At 42.0% G+C, this 10,377-nt stretch overlaps 2 protein-coding genes and 1 non-coding gene across 3 annotated transcripts in view; 2 read left to right on the plus strand and 1 right to left on the minus strand.

Moving 5' to 3' along the window:
• Window positions 1-36: 36 nt before the first annotated feature.
• LOC102210800 (uncharacterized protein C9orf117 homolog) lies at window positions 37-7,824 on the minus strand. The gene is made up of 7 exons (XM_005730644.1): window positions 7,596-7,824; window positions 5,547-5,818; window positions 4,440-4,593; window positions 3,513-3,780; window positions 3,124-3,245; window positions 545-695; window positions 37-177 (listed from the first exon to the last, which is right to left on the minus strand). The coding sequence occupies exons 1-7, from the start codon at window positions 7,757-7,759 to the stop codon at window positions 37-39; spliced, it is 1,272 nt and encodes a 423-aa protein (XP_005730701.1). The 5' UTR covers window positions 7,760-7,824.
• On the plus strand, window positions 713-784 carry trnac-gca (transfer RNA cysteine (anticodon GCA)). Its single transcript has one exon. It is a non-coding gene; the product is annotated as a tRNA-Cys (tRNA).
• A 1,692-nt stretch (window positions 7,825-9,516) lies between the features above and the next one.
• Window positions 9,517-10,377, plus strand: part of dmrt1 (doublesex and mab-3 related transcription factor 1) — a 33,523-nt gene continuing 32,662 nt past the window's right edge. Inside the window, exon 1 of the mRNA XM_013910193.1 lies at window positions 9,517-10,032. Within this exon, the coding sequence (XP_013765647.1) occupies window positions 9,759-10,032 (274 nt within the window). The 5' untranslated portion in view covers window positions 9,517-9,758. The remainder of the gene's footprint in view (window positions 10,033-10,377) is intronic.

Genomic DNA, 10,377 nt, shown 5'->3' on the forward strand with positions numbered 1-10,377 from the left:
GGTATTTGCAGACCATCTTAGCGAGCAGTGATTTTATTACCGGGCTGCTGCAGAGTCAGCCGTCTGCAGCTCGTTCACTTTGCCGCTGTCAGCAGCAGAGCTGGCAAATCCGTCTCTGCTTAAAAGCACCAGCATCCTCTGCATCAGCTGCTTCCACTGGTCCACCTCTGAGTCCTGCTGCAGGTGAAAACAAGACTGAAACAGTCTGATTGGCTGAGATAAAGACCTCACCTTCTTCACTGGAGCATTGAACCATCGTCATCGACAGACAAATAAAATGAATTCAGTTTGCTTGCAACAACTTTGTGTTTTACAGATAAATTCCACCTTGTCACAAATCTCTTTTTTTCATTTCTGTATTCTAAAACATAAACGTTAATGAGGCGAATACCTCGTGTGTTCTGTGTTAGCTGAAGGTGTCAGACTTTTACTTTGAAATGATGTCGGTCTCACTGAAGCTCACTTTCCTAAAATCGAGCAGTCGGGTCAGAAAGTACGACACCTGTCATCTGCACACGTTCCAGAGTCAGCGCTGTCATCTTACCATCAGTGCTTGTCTGAGAGCAACAGCTGCTTCCTGAATGATGTTCTTCATCCTGCTCCTCCTCCTCCTCTCCTGTTGAAGCTCCGCCTCCAGCCGGCTGACCTGAGCTCTGTTTTTACTGCACTGTTCAGACAGAGAGGCCTGATTCTGCCTGAAAGCACAAGCAGAGGGGGTATAGCTCAGTGGTAGAGCATTTGACTGCAGATCAAGAGGTCTCTGGTTCAAATCCGGATGCCCCCTGAGCAAATGTTATGCCACCCTGAGTTACCTGCCATCATAGTTCAGAGCAGGAGTGGGAATGTGTTTTAGATGTGTCCTTGATCCAACACAGCTGATCTAAATGGCTAAATGACCTCCTCAACCTGTCTTGTAGTTCTCCAGAGGCCTGGTAATGACCTAATCATGTGATTCAGGTGTGCTGACCCAGGGTGAGATCACAGGAGACTCTTCAGCTTTTCCTCAAAGTGAAACAATTTCTCCCCTTTAAGGAAAAGATCACTTTTTACTCCATATAATTTATTTTTCAACTTCAAAACAATCCTTACTCTTCTTCATCCTCTGCATTTAAGTCACCTTTCTTCTGACTGGTTGCCTCTTTCAAACAGGTTTGTCCTGAACAGTGCATATATGGCAGAAATGATAATGATAACAGGCTCACCCTGACATGTTTAACTAATAATAATAAATAATGAACAATATCAGTGAGTACTTGCAGTCAAGCCTCCAAACTGATGCACAACTTTCTGTTTTCTGCCTGAATCTGAGCCTTTAAACTAAAATACACTTCTCTAGTTTCGCATGTAAAGAATTATTCATTTTGAATGAACACGTTTCCTGTTGTGTTTCTATGTACAAATAATAATTTATGGAGTTAAATGTACGATATTTCACAGATACTGTTTTGTGTGGTCGTGGTTAACACATCAGGTCAAGGCTGCTCTTATCTTGCAGCGTCTCTTCTCTGCATGTGTGAAAGAGGGATTTTTGAGCTCTTGGCTTGGAAACACAGAAGAGCAACTGAGGTGGAAAAAAAGGAGGCGAGCACTCCGAGTCACCGATGACAGCAGCTGGGACCGCTGCAAACGTCGCTTTCTTTGTCTGCAGTGATGAACAAGGCTTCATTGTGCAGAGATCTGCGTCTGCCTGAGAAGAATGCGACCTTGCTGATAAGAAAAGTAGCAGAGCAGAGCAGAGCAGTGAGTGATGAGCATTTAATGTTCATATCAGGCACCTGTTTGAGTACCTGCTTGATGGGAGCCAAAGTGCTCTTTTCTAGAGGCATTTTTTTAGTGTGTGTGTGTGTGTGTGTGTGTGTGTGTGTGTGTGTGTGTGTGTGTGTGTGTGGGTGGAGTCCTGCCTGTGGCCCTCACAGTAACATTTAACTATTAATCACAGTGTTGCTAAATAACAGGCTCTGGCTTGCATCAGTCACATGATGACCATTAACCAATGATCGCCCTTGACAGCAGAGCGCGCTGGTCACGAGTCAGGAACGAGCTCTACAGCACGCAGGAGTATTAGCTTGTTGTGTACACGTTGGTCAGTTGTGTTGTGGCAACTGACGAATTGAAACAAATGAGCGTGCTGTGTGAGTAACAGCGTGACAACCATCACCTGTCCTTTTATTAACTGCACAAGTAGTAGCTGCTAACTCACTGGGTGAGGCTGTCCTGGGGCTGTGGGTCTGTCCCCGTTTTATGGAACATTTTTATTTTTACAGGGCTTTCCCTCCCTTTATGGAGGGCTTATATTTAGTATATTTACACAGAGAGAGAGTGTGTGTGTGTGTGTGTGTGTTTGTGTGTGTGTGTTTTGCCTAATGATTCCAAGCACTGTCACCAATCTTTGCATTTTATTATTATCTCACCTGTTTAATCAGCTACATCCTCTCCAATGGACTTTTTACCGTCTACGGTCTCAGATCCACACAGCCCCGCCCTCCAGCCCCGCCCTGCAGCACTGTCAGCAGCAACATTGTACCCATCAGGTAAAACATAGGCTAGTTTCTTGATGAATGTGGGTTGTTGTTCCAGGCTGAACGCTTCCCTTTTTAACTTTGAGCCCCGCCCCTTCAAACCTCTGCACGGCCCGGGTTCATTTTCACTCTGAATACAAATTTCTGTATTTCTGCTGCACTAATGTAAAATATTAGTTTATGTCTTTGTATTGAAGTAAAACAAAAATGAGTGCACAAATATTTTTCTATTTTTAAATATTAATACATGAATTTTCCAGCAATCATAAGTAAAAAAGGAATAAACTATAAACTACTGTGGGTGTTTTCTTGTCTCGTTCAGGGAGGCCTCATCATCATGATCCAGCCATCAGCTGCTACCAGTAACAGGATTCAGTGCTTTTATGTTTCCTGTCTGTCTCTTTTGTGTCTCTGTTGTTATTGATTTATTTGATTACTTATTATTGATGAATCTCACTGTGGAGTTATTGTTTGCATATAAACGTACCACAAATGAGAATACGAGCCCGTATGTGTAATAACTGCACCTGCTGCTCAGCTTTCATTAACGTGAACGTGAACCTGAGTGAGACTCATCTGTACGGACGGCAGAGTGAACTTTGACCTCAGCGCCTCCATCTTGCCCAGGGCTCCTGCGTGTTCGGTCTGAAGCTGCTCGAGCTGCTGCCTGCAGTCCTTCTGCTCCACCTGCAGCTGCTGGCACTTCTCTGTGAGCTGCTCCACCACCTGATGGAGAGAGCTGGGTATGGATTTAGAGTGAATCCCTTGTTTTTCACATTAAGAAGACGTTGGCGTTAAACACGATGAAAGGGACTGGCAGTGGGAGCACACTGTCTAATGCTGGTCCACTTTTCAGTAACCTTGATTTAACTAAATAAAACGTGGATTATTTGAAGCCGCTGTAATCTGAGTGGACAGTGAAGCATGACTGTGGTTACACTGCATTTAAAATATTAAGTTAAACTTAAAGACATTTAGAATTCCTTCTCTTACCTTCTTACGGACGCAGCTGGTGCGTGACGTCTCTCTGAGCATTTCTTCCAGGTTTTCCACATCCATGCTGAGCTGACTCTTGCAGCCCCGCAGGGCGGCATTCTCCTCCATCAGGATCTGCACCTGCTCCGACAGCTGCCCCACGCGAGCTTTCACCTCCGCGTTCTCCTGCAGCGCCAGCCTGGTCGTCTCCGGGACTTTCTGGTCCACCAGGAGCTGCACCTCTGCTGCCACGGCTGCAGCGTGAGACTCCATCTCCCTCTCCAATCTTTGGCAGGACACAAGACAAAGGAGGTAAAGTCAGAGGGTACTTTAGGTGGATAATTCAGGTATGCAGCCTTGTGAGGAGACACTGACGATATTTGTGTATTTGCTGTGCAGTAGATAAGGTGAGTGTTCTCATATATAGCCAGATATTTATTCAATTCAATTTTATTTATATAGCGCCAAATCACAACAAAAGTCGCCTCAAGGCGCTTCATATTGTACAGTAGATACAGAGAAAAACCCAACAATCATATGACCCCCTATGAGCAGCACTTTGGCGACAGTGGGAAGGAAAAACTCCCTTTTAACAGGAAGAAACCTCCAGCAGAACCAGGCTCAGGGAGGGGCGGGGCCATCTGCTGTGATTGGTTGGGGTGAGAGAAAACTTATTTTATGCCCTTAAATTTATGCCTGCAGTTTCAGAGCTTCAGCTTTTCACTGTTTTCCAAAGGAACACGACCCTTGGTGGGACGAGGATGACATAAAGGAAAAAACATTAGTGCTACAGAGGCAGGATCAACATGTCGTCCTGAAGACAAGCTGCGAGTTGCTGCGATGACACGGATTTGTTTACAGTCTGAACTTAAACTACTTTCTACGAGTGGACTCGACCCGGGTAATGGAACGAGTCTGTGCTGTGATTTTTAAAGTGGATTCCACCTCCTCTTTTCCAGCAGCGCTTTCATCTCCAGGCTGTGAATGTCATCCTTGTGCTCTTCCTTCTGACTCGCCAGCTGCTTCTCCAGAGACACTAAGCTGGACATCATCTCCTCCTTTTGCCCCTGAAACGCCTCCAGGCTTGCAAACCTCTCTGCTGGAGGAGAGAAGAGGAGAGTTTAAATCATTCCCTGAAGCCAGTCTTTGCTGAAATAAACCTCCTGAAAGTTTAATGGTTCCTGCTGGAAACACTTGCATCCAAAAGAAATCTGGGCTGGATTTTCAAGGAATACTATAAATATAGGAATACTATAAAGCTGAGCTCCTTTTAACATCTTTGGCAGGGAGAGGCTGATCGAGGCCTCGTCCAGCAAATCACTGTCAGTTCTTTTCAGCCTTTCCAAAAGTAAAACCCTTTTTTAAATTTTAGTATTAATTTCTATATTTGAGACAAAACAAAAAGGCTTTAATTGGAAGGAAAACTTTTGAGTTCCCACATTTGAATTCTTGTGGCAGACACTTCATGGTTATGATACAACATTAAACTAATGTTTAAGAACAGGCTTCAGAAAGTTAAATGGAAAATGTATATTCTCCTGAAATGCAAAGACATATTTAATTTAACATATTTAAAATATCACGAGATTCCAAATAATGTAATCATTAAGATTCCCCCACAGAGCTTTATTAATGCTACACAGACACACACACCGCCCTCATAAATATGAACAAATACTTTGCAGTAAAATCCATCTGAAATGTATAAAATCAAAGGTTTATTTATTCAAATAATTAATTATTGAGGAAAATATGTCTCTGTATAAACTGAACTCATACCAGTCGTTTGACCAGATGCCATTAAAATTAGTTACACGTAAAACATTCAATCAAAAGAATGCAGTGATATTTTGTAATGATTGTGAAAGAATATGTTTGAAATAAAAATGAACTGAACTGAAAAGGGAGGAAGATCTAGAAATTTCATCTTTTATTTAAAAAAAAAATCCTTATTATTATTTTAAAAATCGAATCCCTACCATCACTTTGATGTTTATGTGGATACCCTGTGGTAAACTCTGATGGGCTACATGCTAAGAGCTGAACTTTTACCGAGTGCTGTGTTTTCTTTGATAAGCTCATCGATGCGGTTCTGAAGCTCCTGCCTCTCCCGGCTGTGCCGCAGCTGCAGGGCGTCTCTTTCCTGATCTGAAGCCTGCAGCTGGTTCTGCAGCCGCTGCGACAGCTCGCCCACCTCGTCCTCCTTCTCCAACAGGAAACGCTTCAGGTACGCGATCGTGTCTCTGTTCTCCTGCTCCAGTGTGCTGCGCTGAGTCAGCAAGTCTTTCCTCTGTCTCACAAGGTCATCGCATTTCAGCTGATATCTGAGGGGTTAAGGATGACAGCTTCAACGATTTATAAACTGCATCTGGCCTTTTCTGGATTAGAAGCAGCTCTACAGCTCGAGCAGAGCAGGCACTGTCTGAGTGACCTCAAGCTCACTCAGACCGATGGATGCCTGAAACAAATAAATATGTGAAGGTCTCGAGGCCTGTAGAAACCACAGTTTTGCAGGTGTGAGAGTGATATTTTATTTCCAGCTTCTCAAATACAAAATATCTTTAAAACAGGCCACATCAGGGGAATGTTTTGACAGATATTAAAGCTAGAAAACTCTAAAAAATATTCCCAGTGTGACATGTACCAAATCCAAATGAACTTTTTTTTTTTTTTAGAAAAAGCAAGTTTCCAATACTTGAAAAACAAACAGACACTTTCAACACTTAATTTTCTTTTCTTTTGAGAAAATTCTGACAGTAAGCACCTAAAATTACTGACACAAGACAATCAACTTGCCTGAAATACTTTAATATTCTTTTGAACCTTGGTTAGTTTCAAAGTCACCACAAAGCAGTGTGAGAAACATGAGTCTCACACTTCAATTTACTTTCTTTTCTTTTTTTAATAATTTTTATTGCTTTTTGCAACAGCATACAAAGGTTTGTTTTCCCAGTAATATGCTGCAGTAATAGGAACCCTCCCCCCTCACCTCCCCCCCTGCTCTCTTCCAAACTTACATCAAATAAAAAACACATAGAATATGTACATTTGTGACATTTATACATATTGAAGGAAACAAAAAAGAAAGAGAAAAAAAATAGACAATAGAAACAGCTAGCACAGACTAAACAATTTTCCCCTCATCCAAAATGGAAAAATGTTCCACGGGCTTCTCCACATTTAAAACATGTATCTGGAATTCTGTTATTATATTTGTTCAATTTCACCAGTGTTACATATGTTTGCATGATCCAATTATATTGTAATAACTTTAGGTTAATCGATTGTTTTTGTGATTTTAAGCAAATTGGCTTCCATGTCTCCTCAGAAATATTAATATTTAGGTCCTTTCTCCAAGCTTCTAACTTAGAAACTGATGTTTCTGGAGAGGCAGAGACAATCCAGTTATAGAATGTTGAAATTAAGCCTTTATTACCACCTTTTCCCACCATTAACTCCTCTAACTTACTTAACTGGGGAACGTTGAGAGACTGATTTTGCATGGAAGAAATGAAGCTTCTAATCTGTAAATACTTTTGAAACTAAATCCTCAAATGAGACCATTATTCCATCACAGAAAAGATCACCCACTTTCCTAACACCTTTTTCTGCCCAACCCTGGAACCCTGCGTCCAAATTTCCTGGTGCAAATGAAGCATTCCCCCAAATAGGACTAAACTGAGAGAGATTATTCTTAATATTCATCATTTCTTTTATTGTAAACCAAACTTCAATCATATTTCGGACTATGGGATCATTTGTTTCTTTCTTTAATTGTTTTGGCTGTGCAGAGTGTAAGTACATGTTTAATGGCATTTTAAGAGAATTTGCTTGCCTTCCCACCCAAGATGGGGTATTTTGGGAGGAAAAATAAAACATTATTGTCCTTAGTTATTATCTGAGCGCACCAAAGAATGAAGCGTCTCACTGTAGCTTGTAAAATCAGTTCATTTCAATGAAGCTTTGTAAATTCAGCCTCCATTATGCTAATGCAACATTAGATCGAGTTAGCAAATAAAACATATTTAAGATATCATTACAAAGTGCTTTTTACTGCACACACAATCACTCTAAACATTACGGTAAACTTAAACGGCTCACCGCTCCAGCTCGTCGGTTAAATACGCTATCTGTGTCAGGTAGAGGTCCTTCTCTTTGTCCGCAGACCCGCTTTTCTCTGCAGGAAACTCGGAGTTTTCCTTTTTCGGGGTCTTCTTGTTTCCATCTCGTTTGTCGCTGCCTTTTCTCTCCGTCTTTCTGGGCATTGTGTCTCACAGAAAGTTAGCTAAAGTTTCCGCCGATAGCCCGGCGCGAGAAACTAAACGGCACCGTTGCTAGGCAATGCTGCCTTCAGTGACTTCTCGGAAACGGTCATGACTTCTTCTTTAACCTGATTCGTGATTGTGAATTGACTGAGATTTAAACTTTCTTGATAACAATTTAATACATACCGTGCTGGGATAAAAGACTTTCATGCCTTTTAAACGTGGCAGAGCTAATATATCTTTCTATTCTGTTAAAATGCCATCATTTTCCCTTAAAATTCAGTTAATGTGCAATCACAAATAGAACTAAATGCATAGAAAATAAGAAAGAAAAGACAAGAAAAAAGACACTGGCGCATAGAGAGTACAAAAGAAACTGAAGACTGAGTTCGTGGTTGTAGCTAAAAGGTATCAACGGGGGAAAATATCAATATAATACATAATAACAGTGAAGCAGCATTTGAACTACACACGGAAAGCTTCGCAAACATTTCAGAGACTAAAGTGTCGAAAATGAAAGAAAGTCTTTATATGCTTTCACTTTCAGTGGCACAAATTGGTTTTGACATCTCTTTGTGTCCACCCAGGTAAATTAAATATATAAAGACAAGGTTATTTGCGTGGCCATCATTTCATTTCACTGCTTCATCAATGCAAACAAACCTCTACAGACCATTGCAAAAAGAAGGTCTGACACCTAACTACAGGTAATCAAAGCCAGCTTCATACCTACTTCTTGTTGCATCGTATACTCAGTTTAAAGCATAAATCATTGTGGGGGCTGGATTACATAGTTGGCTTTTATTGGCTCTACTGTTCATTTTACACTGATGATCATTTCAAAATAAGTGTCTCTCTCTGAGCTGCTGTGAGGCAGCATTTATTCATATTTATTATAAAGCGGTGGATGATAGGCACATACGTTTTCCATGTTGGTCTGCTGTGTTTTACAGGCCTGCTTGGACTGGATTCAGACTAATGGAGATGTTACCTGCATTAAACTGCAGACTTTATCACTGCATTATAATCTGTCATTATAACCTTTAGAGGCAATTAAACGCAGTGTTGCAGCCCTGCTTTCAGTTACTTTAGGACCTGAGCCAGTGAAGTGTAGCAGCTATTTATTTTGACTCAGTGATTCGGGGCTGCTTTTTAATTGGCAACTTTGTTTTATCCCCCCTCCGTTTGGCTGTAAGGATTTTAATTGGCTGCCTCTGAGCTTCACCTCACTCCCTGTCTATAAATCCACCGGGCTGACTGACGGTGCGGAGGTCAGCTCAGTTTCAGCTCAGTCTCAGCTCAGTCAAGCTGAGCAATTAATTAATTCACCGGCAGCCAAGGTGGGAAAAACACTGCAATAAATATGTTTCAGTGGGAAGATACTATAAAGAATATTACACTAATAGTAATAGTTATTTTAATTTGACAGGCAGAACAATTTCCTGTATTTAATTTGGGGGATAATTGGCATGAACCGTAGTTAAGTTAAATCTTCAGATTATAACACAGAGTCACGGTTATATTCTGTTACCTACTTGGCCCACGCGTTGGTCCTTCAGACTGCAAAGCTGGCACAGACTGAGTTAAAGTCCAAAGAGTATGCCGTCGTCCGTTTTTCACTCTGCAAAGCCATCAGGTGGCCTCTGAGGACACTTTTCTGGTCCCTGCACCTCATAAGAAGAATTGTATTGAGTTTTTGTTTTTGAGTCAATATTTTTAACTCGTGACTGGAGAGAGTAAAACGGGAGGCCTGCAGAATGATGCTTCTGTGCTTCCAGCTCTCTCCCCCGCATTGTTTCCTCCCACTGGATCCCAGGCCTTCCGGAAAAAAACCAAAAAGCAGGGTGTGGAGGGACAGGGACCTTACAGCCTCCAGCCTGGCACCAGTGTATATCTTATCAGCCAGCCTCTGCTTGGGCTCAGCAGCAGACCTGTCCGTGTGCACACGTCTTCTCTGGGCAGGTCCAACAGTTATCAGCACTCCTTATTGCCAGGACCCATGAGCCAGGACAAACAGAGTAAGCAGGTACCGGATTGCAGCGGACCGATGTCCCCCAAAGCCAAGAAATCCCCCAGGATGCCCAAGTGCTCCCGCTGTAGAAATCACGGATACGTGTCTCCACTGAAGGGACACAAGCGCTTTTGCAACTGGAGGGACTGCCAGTGTCCCAAATGCAAACTGATCGCGGAGAGACAGAGAGTCATGGCGGCCCAGGTAACTCAGTTTAGGCGCCCGTTAGCGCGGCTAGCTGCAGCTGAGAACAAAACTGCTTTTTAACACCAAGCCAAAGGTTTTGTGACCACACACAGCCACACAGGCTGTTTGGGACTTACTATTTATGTCTGCGGACTTTTAAACCCTGTTTGCTGCGGGTGAGTCTGTTCATTAGTAATAACCACCCAGAAAGCAGCTAGCCAAGTTCGTACAGAGCTAACAGTTAGCTGCCTGACGGAGCTAAAGTTCAGGGTTAAAATGTTCCAGCAGCTGCTCACATTTATAAGATACTTACAAAAAGCAAAATGAATTCATTTGTAACTTTGTAATTTAAAGTGACAATTTAAGAGTAAAATAACATTTTAAATGTATTAAGTTACTAAAAATAACCACATGTTTTTTT

This window comes from Pundamilia nyererei, unplaced genomic scaffold (genome assembly GCF_000239375.1).
Source record: "Pundamilia nyererei isolate P.nyererei 1_Seehausen unplaced genomic scaffold, PunNye1.0 scaffold00038, whole genome shotgun sequence".
NCBI classification, from domain to species: Eukaryota; Metazoa; Chordata; class Actinopteri; order Cichliformes; family Cichlidae; genus Pundamilia; species Pundamilia nyererei.

What these genes read in the sequence shown, in the direction of transcription:
- LOC102210800 (XM_005730644.1), bottom strand. Translation starts at nt 7,759, where the DNA reads ATGCCCAGAAAGACGGAGAGAAAAGGCAGCGACAAACGAGATGGAAAC. An exon ending in TTAACCGACGAGCTGGAGCG is followed by an intron (nt 5,819 to 7,595) that starts GTGAGCCGTTTA and finishes TTAACCCCTCAG; the next exon opens with ATATCAGCTGAAATGCGATG. An exon ending in CAAAGAAAACACAGCACTCG is followed by an intron (nt 4,594 to 5,546) that starts GTAAAAGTTCAG and finishes TCTCTCCTCCAG; the next exon opens with CAGAGAGGTTTGCAAGCCTG.